This window comes from Malus sylvestris, chromosome 10 (genome assembly GCF_916048215.2).
Source record: "Malus sylvestris chromosome 10, drMalSylv7.2, whole genome shotgun sequence".
Taxonomy (NCBI): domain Eukaryota; kingdom Viridiplantae; phylum Streptophyta; class Magnoliopsida; order Rosales; family Rosaceae; genus Malus; species Malus sylvestris.
The window spans coordinates 35,767,333-35,781,474 of NC_062269.1; the positions used below are offsets into that span (position 1 = coordinate 35,767,333).

The window sequence follows — 14,142 nt, forward strand, 5'->3', positions numbered from 1 at the left end:
AAAAAATGGTGTCCTATGAGCATAATTCTAGTAGTGGTCCTCCTATATGCAAACACTCACAATCACTTATAGGGTTTTAACTTTTAAGGCCACAATATGTGGGTTATAACCTATCCCCTTTGTACTACGTTGCAACGGATATCTCCTTATGAAGTTCCTTACTACTTTAATTATAATAATTTAATAGCTAACTACATTTTGCACCCTTCAAAGCATTTACAATGGGTATGTCAAAATTTTTTGTCAAATTCTTAATTGATGGTTGATATTGCATTTTAAAGCGCGTAATGCTAGGAAGGCCAAATTTTTAAACCAAATTTGTAAATTAAATGATGTACGTTATCAATAGAAAACAAACACGTTAATCAATACTTAAGTAATGATCAAATTATTAACATCCACGTAATTTGGTTTACAAAATTTCTAAATATAATCTCTCTATAGCACTACCCTTTTAAAGCATGCTGTCAAGTTTTATTATATTCCAACCAGTATGTTAATTATTATTTTATTATCATATAGGACCGCGTTAAAATAAAATAAACAGTAAAATCATTTTTAAAACTTTATATCCTAGTGGATGGTGGAACCTATATAAATTAATAATTAAATAAAATATCAACTGAAGGTAGAAGAGCAACGTCAAAATTGACACTATAAAAAACCAATCCAGGTTACCTAAAAGATTGTTCAGTTGTAGCAATTTTGCTGTTAAAAATGACTTTGGAATTCCAGCTAAGATTTGGCATCCACTTTGGATTTTGGGTGATTTTTAAATGATTTATGAGGTCTCAATTTTCTCATATTATACATTAAGGTTTTAAAATTGTATCAATTTTTAAGTTTTCTCTCTTTGAATGTTTAATTATCCATTAAATTGAAGAGTGTAATTTGTCATTGTGGTGCAAATGTGACTTACAAATTACAATTAAGTTAGCTCATATAAGGATCTCAAGTTTTCATCAAGTCAAAAACCAGACCAAAAGCTTAAATTGCTACAATTTCAATACCTTAGGGTGCGATATGAGAAAATTAAAACTTCGTGGCCTATTTTAAAATTTACCCCAGGTATATTAACCCGTAGTTTTATATCATACGTGGCGTAAACCATGTCCTGTCTGTTTAGTTTTAATACCCTAAGTTGTTTGGTAATCATTCTTTTTCATTATTCATTTCTTTGAAATGATTCGTTTGGTAATTAAAAAAAAAAAAATCAAAACTACTTCTTGAGTTTTCAAAATTTCTTTCATTTTTAGTTTTTTTTTTAACTAAATACTATTATTAGTTACATAAAAAATAAAAACTGAAAATTAGAAACAAAATAATTATCAAACGACTCTCTAACAAGCCTTGCCGGCTATATATTCATATTGTGTAAGCTTGGTTTTTTGCCATCACCACCAATAATCAATATGATGCATTGATGATCATGGCTACGTTCGGTGTTTTGCAATGGTTCCCAGCCAAGTTGAAGATGAGTTATAAATATATGTTGGGGCCTTTTAATGAAGAATATAAACATATAAGGATCTGTATGATATGCCAACTTCGTACTGTAGTTCAATGATCTAGAATGACCACCTAAATTTTAACTTTTTCAGCATCCATTCAAGCATCATTGTAGTCATCCAAACAAACTATTCATCAGTTGATTATCATGACGAAATTTCGCGCAAGTAATTATAGAAAATTGTAGTTCAAAAACTTCCTTCATAATTTCACATGGGGTGGACGTTTTGCGTCCTACTCTGATTAGCTAATTAATATCGCCGAATTCTCTATTTTAATAAAAATACATAGAAGTAGCTTCCTTCATAATTATAATTTCTGAATCAGTGTTCGATTTCGGAAAGAAGTGAACACATGAATCCAGCAACCTATCAAACTTGCAAGTTGCTAGAATTTATTTATACATCCTTAAGAGAGAGAAAATAAGACAAGAGAACATATGATACAGCCAGCGAGGCTTACTGATTAATACAGCGAAGAAAAATAGACAGCCTGCAAGGCTATACTAGTTACCCGTTTTACTCAGCTGCTTTTGGTAGGGGAAGTAGTGTTCCGAAAACGTTGTCCCAAAATACGGAGAGATTGATGCCAAATCCCTTGCTTTGAGTTGTGAAGTGATGGTTCAAGTGATATTTCTGTCAGGTACGAACACAAGTACATTGTGAAGGCATTGAAATGCAGACAATCCTCTCAAATTGTTTACAGAAAGAGAGAACAAGATAAAAAAATAAAAAAGGCCTCGAAAATTTGTTCCCTTCAGAGTTTGAGCTAATCCTTTAGAAGGATCCCCATGGTGCATGTAGGAGTGAGTGACTTCATATGTTACATATCCCAACAAGGTCCCTCCAAACAAAGCCGGAGCAAATGATGGAGGCGATAAAAGTTGAAACAGGTTCCAAAACTAGCACACACGTACAGACCATGACATGTAAAAATCCACTTCTACTAAAAATTTCAACAATTATAATACCAAATAGGAACTAGCACAAATTTTATGCACAAAACAGTTTATCAACACTTGATACTTGTGATTCTTTTCGAGTCAATTGCCAAAGTGAATGGATTGTTGGTTTTTCTGTTTAAAATTAATGGTGTATTTCTCTGAGATGAACATTTCCTTTTCGGAGAAAAATTTAGCTCCGAAATTCGGACCTGTTATAATAGAGAGTAGTGGTTGAGGTAGTGAAATGGGACATACCAGCAGACAAACAATAGCTACCGCTGCAGGGGGGGTTTTTGTCTCATTGAATCCATAGGGTGCTTGTGATGGCAGCCATGAACAAGATAGTGTATGGTGTTTACCCTGCAAAAAAAAGTGATGAAAAATTTGATGGTACCAATATATACAGCAAAGAGGGAGAGAGAGTTGGGAGAATTGAAGGATATAGAACCAACCAATAGCTTGTTGTTCTTGTGTGCATAAGGAAGCGATGAAAACGTACTCGACCAGTGTCCAAATAAAGATTCCACCGACCACTGTTAGAGCAAGATGAGGAGCAGTAAGTCCCGCTTGAAGAGAAACGGAAACAGCCCAGTAAACTACTGGCAGCCAAACAAGCGGAACAATCCACCACGGCGTGTGGCTCAAGAACTGTTTCAGGTTTTATTGAGTCAGAGGAACACCACATGAATTCATATCCAGGAAATGTTTACCAATATTTAAATTCTAAACCTGAAAACTAATGGAACTAAGAAGAAAATTACATTTTGTAACAGGTATGTGGAATCTGTTCCAGAATTTTTTTTCCTCTTCAACTTGTTTCAGCTTTAGGTTTTGATGCTCTTTAGTTCCAACACAACAGTAAATTTCATCCAATATTGGAAACCCTTTTGAATGCAAGATCTTAACAACACCTCTATAGTGTCATTGTGGAAACATCTGGGGCTTCCTTTGCTAAGAATAGGTTGGTAAACCCATTCCTCATAAGCTTCCCCGAGATAGCCAACCTGTAAAAGTTTCACCATTGTGACAAGTCGAATAAGAAAATTGACCGAAAACACATTGAAATTAATTCAAAACTAACCCTTATGTTGTATATCAAATCTAAGTGTTAAGTTAAGGGGGAAAAACAAATCAATGGAAAAACATGAGTAATCAAATCTGACCTGGAAGAAGAGGCTTATTCAAGTCCACAGCAAAAGATTTATTTGCCATCTGAAGTTGCAATAAAACTCATTCAGAAACAGAAGTAGATATATAAAAAATGTAGCAAATTGATCAATGGAAGTTCACCCTGTTACCACAAGGCTTGTACATATATTGTCTGAAATTGATGCATAAAATTTTATCCGGTTACCACAATTTTATCTTGAACGTCAACGATTCGGAAAGAAACAAGATTATTTTTTACAAAGAAAACTGAAATCAAATATCAAGGAAGCAGCAGACATGGATGTAGCCGAGTTGGCTAGAGTGCCTAACTTCATATTCAATAAGAAGATATGAAGCTTAAGGAAGCAATGCACTTGTATAACTTCAGAAACATATTAACAAAAATCCATTAATATGCAGCAAAGCAAAAAGAAACTAAAACCCAGTTCAAAGTTAACCAAACATTATGGTGTCACAAATCCCAGTTCAAACATTGACATGAACAATTTGAAACACAAGTTCACAATATATCTGAGTATACCAAGCAAAAAATGTGAAAAATGAAGGAAAAAAACTGACATTTTTGGGGAAAAGATGAGAACACTGCGAGCTCCTCCTTTCAAGCTCAGGCAAACTCCAAGTCGTAATAGAAAGGTGAGTGAGTGAGAAGAAAACGTGGTCAATTAATAGAGGAATGCTAAGAAATTTTTCAAAAGTGGGACTCTGTATAGACTCTCTGTCACATCATCTTTTTTGCACAATGTTTTATTATATTTGTACAAGAATTGATGTTAAATTGTGAAGCAATATAGAGTTGAATCTCAAGCGTAGCAGGCTGGCAGCTACTGTTATTTGGGACTTGACGTTGAGTATTGAACTGAACAATGAACGAGGGAAAGGCTAAAAAAAGCAGAATACAACAGAGAAAATGCCTAAAATAGCAGTAAAAAGTTCAACACTACAAGACCAAGCCACAAAATGTAAGGAAAATAATCAAACAAAAAATAATCAAACAAAACAACATATCAACTTGGAGTACAACGCTAATTGGGCATGAATAAATTATCATGTAACAGGTCAAGCAAATTAAACTAAATAATTTATCTGGTTACATATACCTCATAACATTATAGTTGGTTCAAGATTATGGAGTCTAAAATTAAGACAGATTATGAAGATAGAAAAAGTTTCCCAAACTCAACAGTGATGTTTTACACAACATATGGAACTTCCACTTTTATAATAGAATTATGAAACAAGTAACAACTTGATCACGTTTCCAATGAACATAGACATATTATCTTCTGAATCAAACAAAACAATAGACCAACATGACATGCGATGAAAAACAAACTGTAACAATTTTCTAAAGACACTTCAAATGAACTATGAATCTCTTTGATTGAATCAGAAGTTCCAAATCGGAACCTATTCTAAAATTTGGACTGAAGACCGTAGATTGCGTTCGTATCCACTTGGAAAGCCTTTGCAAGAATATCAGCAGGGATATCAGGGTTTGATCCAAATACAGCATTTGCAATGGCAATGACACCTGGATTTTGGCTGCTGAGAGCTACAATGGCAACTGCATTTCCGTGTCCAACATTTTGTTGGAAATGCACAAGGCCTACTGGGAAAACAAACACATCACCCTTCTGAAGTACCTTGCTGATGAGGCGGTTTTCGGGATTGGAGGTGACAAAACCAACTTTGAGGCTCCCTTCCAGTACTGTCAAAATTTCAGTAGCTCTAGGGTGTGTATGTGGAGGGTTAAGACCCCATGGGGCAAAATCAATACGCGCAACGGAGATGTCAAGGGTATTAAGTCCTCCAATTTGGGCTACACTAACAGGAGTCACACGTGAACCAACTGCATTTGATGTGTTGCCTGCTAGGTGAAGCCCACTGAAGAAGAAATCGTTGCCTTCAACAAGCTTAGGGTCCTTGCAAACACGACCATTCACCAGTACTGAAACCATGATGAGAAAAATTAATATCAGCATATATAATTATTAATTGATACGGTGCATGTATTTGGTTTTTTGGAAATACGTACTACGAAAACAAAAAAACAAAAAAAAACGGTTCTTGGTACCTGAGCTCGTTGCATCAGCCACGCAGAAGTCCTGAAGAGAACTTGGGTCAGATGCCAAAGCAATGGAAGAAGTTACGGCAAGGAATGCAAAAAATAGAAGCTGAGAGGCCATCTGATAAGGCAGTAAGCAGAGAGAGATTGGCCAACTTGGTTTAAACTTTGTAAGCGAGGATGAGTTTGAATTGTGGATTGAAACCCTACCTATGTCTCTGCTTTTATAGAGAGAAGTATCTCTGCATGTGTTGTTTCCTATGAACTGAAAAAGTCCAGTCTTAATTTGTTACCGCGTATTGTACAAATTTTTCATGGGAAGGTGCTGCTTGTGTATATGTCATCACGTATCTATTAACTTTAATTTTCAGGTGCCGGCTTTGGTGCTGGGCCTGCTGGCATTGAGGAATGTTTCCATTCTCTAGAATTTGAAGTGGATTTCTAGGAAAAAAAAAATGTACTACTACTAATTAACACCTATTTCTTTACACATTCTCTAACGAAAATTGGCTATTTTTCAAAATTTCTCATTTAGTATATATACTTATTATAATAGATGTACATAGATATATCCTATAATAAGTATAAGGATTCATTCAGGAATGACAAATTTTCTTTATCCAGTAAAAGTAAATTAAATAATTTAATATAATTTAATATACTTACCAAGATGTGGAGTGTTGTTGTCTCGCATCGGAGAATTAAAAACCTCGCATGGAGGAATTTGGCCACTCTCCCTTTGGGCACTCCCCCTATTGCCATTTCCCAGTAGGTTATAAGGGGGCAAAATCCATGCAGTAAACGTTTCTCTCTCCAAACTTTTAGCTTGAAACATTGAAGAACGATTAATTAATTATCTGAAGTATCAAATATACAGAAGGAAATTGACTAGGGCTTCTCCAGCAGTCACTATTTTTGCATCTCAACAAGATAAGGAGAGTTATTTTCAAATCAAAGTTAATTAGTCTCTCGTATGGTAGTGTATATATATCCATTCCAAGTTTGCAGGATCAGTGGAGAAAAATAAGAGCCTATGCCACTTCTGTATTTTTTTTTCAAACGAACATTGCACTATTAGTATAATGGATGTTTGTTTGAATTTGCCTTTGAAATGAGGGAAACTTACATGAAATGGGTTTACCGTCTCATGGCATCTCAATCTAATAATACAATGTCATGTGTTTAAAAATTTACAAATGTCATTGTTTGGTTCGAATGGGACACCATGATAGCGGTGAACCCATTCCATATAAGTCTATCTCCTTTGAAAGGGGTCGGCAGTGCACTGCCAGGATGTAGAGAATAGTACCACGTCAAAAAGTCAAGAAACCTTGCAAAGACTTGTAAGGAATTAGATTACTCCCTTTGTTGTCAATTTGTTTTGCAGTTGAACCTCAACTTTATTCAATCACTATTAATTATCAAAGAAAATGAACGTAACTTTCATTCCTTTACAATCATTCTTTTCACACTGTGACTTAGTCTTGGGGAGAAAGTGTCCAGAATTTGCATCTGGACAAAGATATACAAGGCAATATAGCCCGATAATCTGACCAAATCAGCCTCTGCCGGAGCAGAAACACACAGAAAAATATGCCTTTGATTATTTAGTTATCATTATAGTTCTGCTTTTCATGGTTTTTTAATTTTTAATTTATTTTACAAGTTAGTATATATTCTTCCAATTGGACCCAGATAATTTAGCCGCATGCTTTGTCTTGGTATGCATAACATAATGCTTGATCGTAATTACAAAAAATCACAAGGGATAGAAAATTAATTGAAGAACAAATCTTTGAACAAACTTTGGATTTAATGTATGTGTTTGTTCTTAAACTTTAGCTTAAGTGGACGTTTAAGAGTTATCCAGCGTCTTTTTTTCTAAATTAAATTTGTTTTTCTGCCTTCTCTATAAATAACCAACCTCGTACATCAATTGCTTCACATCTCTCTCAATCCTTTCCATTTTTCACTTGCAATAAACTTCACATACAATCCCATTGAAGAAGTTGAAAAATTAAGATGGCAAACCAAATCCTGCTATTGACTACTTTCCTAGCCATGACATGTTCTTTGGTTGTTGCTTTCGAGCCTAGTCCGTTGCAGGATTTCTGTGTTGCTGACGCTACTAGCTCAGGTTCGTCTTGAATCGTTTGGTTAAGTTTTGCTAAGATGATGTTTAGTTTAATTACATTAAGATGTATACCTCTGATTCTACTTAATCCTAAAATGACTTTAATTTTTATGCTGGTTTATTAATTGTAACAGCAACAAGAGTGAATGGGCTACGTTGCTTGGACTCCAAGCTAGCAACAGCTGAGCATTTCTTCTTCAGTGGACTTCACATCCCGGGCAACACCTCAAACCCTGTTGGTGGAAAAGTCACCCCTGTCAATGTGGCTCAAATTCCAGGACTCAACACCCTCGGCATCTCACTCGCTCGCATTGACTACGCACCAATGGGTGTCATCCCACCCCACACTCACCCCCGTGCCACTGAGATTTTAACCGTCTTAGAAGGCAGCCTCGATGTTGGCTTCGTGACCTCAAACCCCGACAACAAGCTCATCTCAAAGGTCCTTAACAAGGGCGATGCGTTTGTGTTCCCTGTCGGACTCATTCACTATCAGAAAAATGTGGGCACTGGAATGGCCGTTTCACTCTCTTCTTTGAGCAGCCAAAACCCTGGGGTCAACACCATTGCTAATGCTGTGTTCGGATCCAATCCCCCAATTTCAGAAGATGTCCTCGCCAAGTCTTTCCAGGTTGACAAATCCGTTATTACTAGTATTCAGGCCAAATTTTAGATGTTTTCCGTGGAAAATAGTATCCAATAATTCACATCATCTCTCCGTTTGTCTTGTCATTTTCGCGTATTGCGAGTTAGGTTTGTTTAAGTGTACTAAAATCTCAATGAAATCGAATGATTTTGTGTGAAATTGTTCGGTATTTGCGTCCCTCTTGTAGAAGATGTCATCTTTTTTACAGTAGCAGAACTAGTGAAACAATGAAATTAATGTTTTCAACTTGTGAAAATACTCTCCAAGAAGCAAAATTTCGTGATTTTTCATTGAAAATTTGATTCTGCTTGAAATTTCTTCCAATTACCTTGCGACGCCAACGCAACATTGAACCGGCAACCCGAGTGTTCTTTGGAGTTTAGTGGCAAACCAGCTATGATTTCCTCACACAATAATCCAGCTATAAACCTAACGTTTCATCTTTTTTTTAGGCAATAAATATGTTAAAACAAGACACATTTTTGTTATGTAGAACTCTGGCAGCATTTCACTTTACTTCCTGATGAAGGCAAGAACTTTTGTGCACTGCATTTTGATTCATTGTCCAACGACTCGAACGTAACTGCATTAGTTGGCTTCAACTCGATTTCATAACTTGTTTACCAAAGGAATTGTTTCGAGGAATGCAACGGTCTTTAAATCGGAGCAGTTTAAGGAAATTAGCTGTGCTTATGACAGATATGATGAGAGCAGATTATGTAATAACTCGGTTGCTTCATCGTGTGCTCAGAAGTTAAACGTACAAGATCAACCATCTTCTCAATAGTATAATATACAAAAATGTATGTGTGTGTATATGAGTTTTACCTCTGAATACCACCGATAATGTTAGCGGTAACCACAGAACTCAGTCAATGATATTAACTGCTACTCGGTGAAAACTTTCGGGCGAGCGTGTGCCACAACAAAAGGAATACTGGGAGCAGCAGTAATCTACATGTACCTGAAGTATGGGAGTTTGGAGAATGCCAAGTGAAGTTAACTAAGGGCTTCCAAATGCAGGAGATGGTGGAAAGTAGGCAAATGCAGCCTAGTTCAGGTGGAAAAAATGAAACAAAAATGTCAGGTGCTCTCAACTCATCGGGCGTATGCCCTGCTGTCCGAAAACTGTGGAAAAGCCGGTAAGTAACTGAGATTTGCAGAGAGAAGGTCGTCAAATGATGAGCAAGAGAAACTAGCCAGAAATTAAGAAATCGGTAAATAGAAGGCAAGTTGGTGACAATATTGTAAGTGAAAGAAGGCGGAGAATAGATCCAGGGTTTTTAAGACGCTTCCAGGTGCTGGTTCCATCTTTTTCTATCATTCTTTAATCATTGAAAGGAACTGAGTTCTGATAGGCGAAACCCCTCGTTAACATTCCTGTGAAATACAAGACAATGTTGCTGTAAATCAGATGGTAACTATGACTGCAGAAGTTTCTCACCATCTAGTAACAATGGTGCTCAATAAATTTGGTGTATAAACGAGCGGCTCATGGCCGGTATTTTCAGCACGCCGAGTCTACAGCAGAACAACAGATATAACGAATAAGTGATTCGGATATCGCAAAGAAACAAAATCGATACAAGGAAACGAGAACTATGTACTAATATTATGTATCTGTAACAATTTTACAGTTTAGAGTACAACACCTCAAGCTGGGTTGCCAACGAAAATGTTGGAATTTCTTTCTATCACACTAAGCTTTTCACATTCAGACTACAATTCGAGACCTGAAGAACACTATATTTGAAGCAAAACTAGACAGTCTAACTTGAGATTGGGACAGAACACCTTGTCATGGACATACTTTTACCAGTCTCCTTAGAGTTCCGATCAACTTCGACAAAAAAAAGAAAGTGATTGTAAGAAAAAGGGCAACAAGCCGACCTCCAAAAAGTCCGGCAAGAACTATAAGAAAGGGAACCAGATACCCAAAACCACCTTCTTTTCCTTCTCTTCCCTTCTTTTCAACAACCAGTGGTGTTACTTCGCCAGCCAATGATCCTTCACCGTTATCAGAAACTCCGTCGGAGCCTTGGATTTTAGACTTCTCCTCTGCATCTAGTGAGAACACCGATCTGTTTTCACTTTCTTGTTCCTCTTGTTTCTCATCTTCACGGTCTTCTTGTTCTTCACATCCTTCTACCTTATCATCTCCGAGGAAACTAGAATCGCCACTGTACAGCACAGGCTCCAGCTCCTGCTCGTTTTGCTTACCCTTTCGACGCAACTTCTTAGGCACGAATTTCTTGATAAGTTTAGCTTTAATCTTAGAATTTTTCATACTCTTACTCTTCTTATCCCCAACAAATTCACCTTCGTCTTCGCCATCCTCCACGAGCTTTATCTTCTGATAATCCTTCCCCAATAACTTAACCAACGACACATCACCGACAGTCTTATTGGCACAAACCCTTCTCTTATCCACCACCCCCCTCTTCTTCTCACATTCCATCCCAAGCAACTCAACCAAACTTTTTTCACCGGCGGTTTTATCAACGCCAACACTTCCCTTCTCCGCGGGCTTCGTCTCCTCACATTCCATACCAAGCAACTCAATCAATCTTCCCTTCTTGTTAACATCAACAATCTCAATCTCTTCAATGGCAGAATCTAAAATCACAGTCTTTTCCCTCGCAGCCACTCCCTTCATATCATCACTCGAATCGAAACCATTCGAAAACAATAAAAACGCAGACAATCTCTGAGCCATAACAGATTTCGCATTCGAACATGGTTTCAAAAACAAAGCCAAGTGCTTACCCGCGTATTCCAGAAGCAGAAGGAGAAAAGCGGACAATGTGATCCCAACCACGAGCTTCTTGGTGCTCAAAGCCAAAACCACCACCACAATAATCTTCATCAACGTCATCAGAATCACCCCCCAAATCCCGCCGACGCATTCTCCACCACCGACGACACAATTCTCCGCACGATTTTCAAAATCAGTAGCCTCAACGCCATGATCAGCTTCTGTGGGCTTCAAATTCTCGACATTTGACGAATCTGGCGAACTGGGTTTTACCAACACCGGCAAATCGCTCGAACCCAGGTCACAATTCGGAGCGATCCGATCGTCGACCCGGTCATCGACCCGATTCCCTTTCTTCTTGCTCTTGTTCTTATGCTTTTTCGACGGTTTCTTTAAGTGATCCCGGTTCTTGACGAAGAGGTCGATGAGAGAGGCGGGAAACCCGGTCTGGACGAAAAGCGAACCGCCGCGTTTCGGCGATTGGAGATCGGCGACGAATTGGGAAATCCGTGTCGCTCTGGTCTTCTTCCACGGAAGCGGCATCGTCACTAAAAATTTGGGGACAGCAAAAAATAAAGCAGAGCAGAGAAAAATTGGTTTCGACAGGAAACTCAATTTCTGAGAAAAATAAATTACTGGGTTTTAATTTATAGCAGCCGTCGTCTACTATTTCGGTTAGAAATTAATTTAAAAAAATTACAGAAAAATAAAAGGGTTTTGGGAAAGCGACAGGAAGTCAGATGGGGGTGAAAAGGTTGGATCTTTGAACGCGGCAGGTTGAAAATTCCTTTGGTGTCTTTTTGTTACTCGGTTTCAGGGTCCAGAAAATTTTGTTTTTTTTTGTCGTGTCGGAAATTGTTTGTTATAAAGGGTCCGTTTGGTAACGTTTTTGTTTCGGTTTTTTGTTGGATTTGTTTTTTTTTGGAATAAATAGAAGATATAGCGTTTTTGGGAGGAGATAAGTGAGGAAGAGGAAAAATAACTAATTTAACTAAAACAAAGAAACGGTTTTGAAATTGATGTTAGTTATGGTGAGGCTTACTACATTGATTTGATTCAGTCTTTGTCTAAATAGTTTTTTTACGTAAATTTATATTTATACAAGCGATATTTAAGAAGAAAATAATAAAAAATAGGATTTGTCATGCAAGGGATAATGCGTAAACTAACTCTTATGAGCTGTATAAACTTCATTTTCTGATTATATAAACACAAGTTTACAGTAATTATGCAAACGATTCTTAGACAATTGACGTAGTTTTGGTTCTATAAAGTATTGAAATTGTAATCTATAACTTATATTCACCGCTTAACACTAATCATATCAACATGCATGATTAGTTGGAAGCCATGCTTATATAAACCAACGTAGCTCTTGAAATAACACTTGAAACAACCCTAAAAGAATTTACACAAAGTAGCTCTTGAAACAGTGAGCACCCTTGCTAATATCCTAGTGCAAGTATCCCATCCAATTAAACTTATTATGCATGAAAATAATAGATATTATTCTCTTTCAAGTTGATTTCCAAGAGTGAGCACCTTTGCTAATCTAGTGCTCAAAATGAATGGTGCCACAAAATTATCAACAACTCTTTCATCGCAATTTTTTGTTCGACACCTAAATCATCGAGTATCATTTGCATGGTTGATTGTTGAATTTGATCCAACAACTTAGAAGACGTTGCAACTCAATGTCTCGCCTTTATTGGATGTTTAAAAAAATAAAAACACGTTTAAAATCACAGTAAGCTAACGAATACACAAACAAACTACAAAGATTATTTATGGTTACAAATTAAAGCAACATTTTGACTAACTTATTACTGTATAAAATTATAAAGAAATCATAACTAACTCAACTCTAATAAGCAAGTAACACACATCAGATCATGCATAAACTGGCATATGTAAGAATAAATGTCACCAACAAATCCACTTTCAGCCTTTCGTGTGTAAGATATCCCCCACTCCCACTCCACACTGAAAACCACTCGATCAATACCAATATTATTGGACCAAGTTAGGATATTTCTTGGATGGGACCCAATCTTTACCATGATGTGATTAGAAAATTTCGAATCCGATGGCCGCTAATGCTTTTATCACATAAAGATGGAAAACTAAATAAATATAATATGTACACAAATATCTGAGTTAATTAATGTGAGAAGGGAAAGAAGAAATGAAACATGTTGGCTTAAGAACTAAGCACGTAGAATATCACAGCCCTTTTCGAGGGGAAATATACGGTTAGAATTGATTCGGTTTAGGTCTAAATTTATCCAGATTTTCGATTTGGATTGCTCGTTTTTATTCCAAATATATTTTCTAATTCTGTTATTTTCAAGAAAAAGAATATATAATAGACCGAAACACCAATATTTGGCTTGATATCTAATATGTTGATAATACTCATCAGATTATTTTGGTATATGTCAATATTTGTTGACATCTTCGCAACATGGTTTAGATGACGCATATAAGCTTTACAAGTGTTCGACGAAATATCTTAGTGAATAAACTGAATTTTTTGCGCCCTTCACTCTATTTTTATTAAAAAAATTAACTTTTAACACTGAGCCCCCAATTGTTCAAATCTTGAATCTGCACTTTTGACTAACAATAACTCATCACATACTTCAAACATTATTTATTTAAATAGTGTTGCATGTAACCATCAAATAAAGATGATGGTTGAAAAAAAACAAAAGAAAACAAAACAAATAATGCATGCATGACTTTGTCGTGCTTTTCACATAAAGCTGTAGACCCTTTGCAAAAAGGTTTAATCTCTCCTTGCACCAAGGAAAGCTAAAACATCTCAATTGGTAGCAGATTATCTTGTAATATACGGGTAAATTTAATAGAGTCTTGGTGGAATATATTCTATTTTTACAAGAGTAAGTAATTGCAACTT

General features: G+C 36.4%; 3 protein-coding genes and 1 pseudogene across 4 annotated transcripts; 1 reads left to right on the forward strand and 3 right to left on the reverse strand.

Moving 5' to 3' along the window:
• Positions 1 to 2,027: 2,027 nt before the first annotated feature.
• On the reverse strand, positions 2,028 to 3,664 carry LOC126584519 (dihydroceramide fatty acyl 2-hydroxylase FAH1-like; annotated as a pseudogene).
• A 1,213-nt stretch (positions 3,665 to 4,877) lies between these two features.
• Positions 4,878 to 5,872, reverse strand: LOC126586884 (putative germin-like protein 2-1). The gene is made up of 2 exons (XM_050251849.1): positions 5,697 to 5,872; positions 4,878 to 5,570 (listed from the first exon to the last, which is right to left on the reverse strand). The coding sequence occupies exons 1-2, from the start codon at positions 5,806 to 5,808 to the stop codon at positions 5,035 to 5,037; spliced, it is 648 nt and encodes a 215-aa protein (XP_050107806.1). The 5' UTR covers positions 5,809 to 5,872; the 3' UTR covers positions 4,878 to 5,034.
• Positions 5,873 to 7,709: 1,837 nt separating this feature from the next.
• On the forward strand, positions 7,710 to 8,494 carry LOC126587009 (putative germin-like protein 2-3). 2 transcript variants are annotated; one of them, XM_050251979.1, is made up of 2 exons: positions 7,710 to 7,828; positions 7,963 to 8,494. In XM_050251979.1, exons 1-2 carry the CDS (start codon positions 7,710 to 7,712, stop codon positions 8,492 to 8,494), a joined length of 651 nt encoding a protein of 216 aa, XP_050107936.1. The 2 variants fall into 2 exon arrangements, with proteins under 2 accessions (XP_050107936.1, XP_050107935.1); XM_050251978.1 differs by having other exon boundaries at positions 7,710 to 7,824; positions 7,956 to 8,494.
• A 1,556-nt stretch (positions 8,495 to 10,050) lies between these two features.
• LOC126587322 (uncharacterized) lies at positions 10,051 to 11,851 on the reverse strand. The gene has a single exon (XM_050252358.1). The coding sequence runs from the start codon at positions 11,763 to 11,765 to the stop codon at positions 10,266 to 10,268; it is 1,500 nt and encodes a 499-aa protein (XP_050108315.1). The 5' UTR covers positions 11,766 to 11,851; the 3' UTR covers positions 10,051 to 10,265.
• Between the last annotated feature and the right edge of the window lie 2,291 nt (positions 11,852 to 14,142).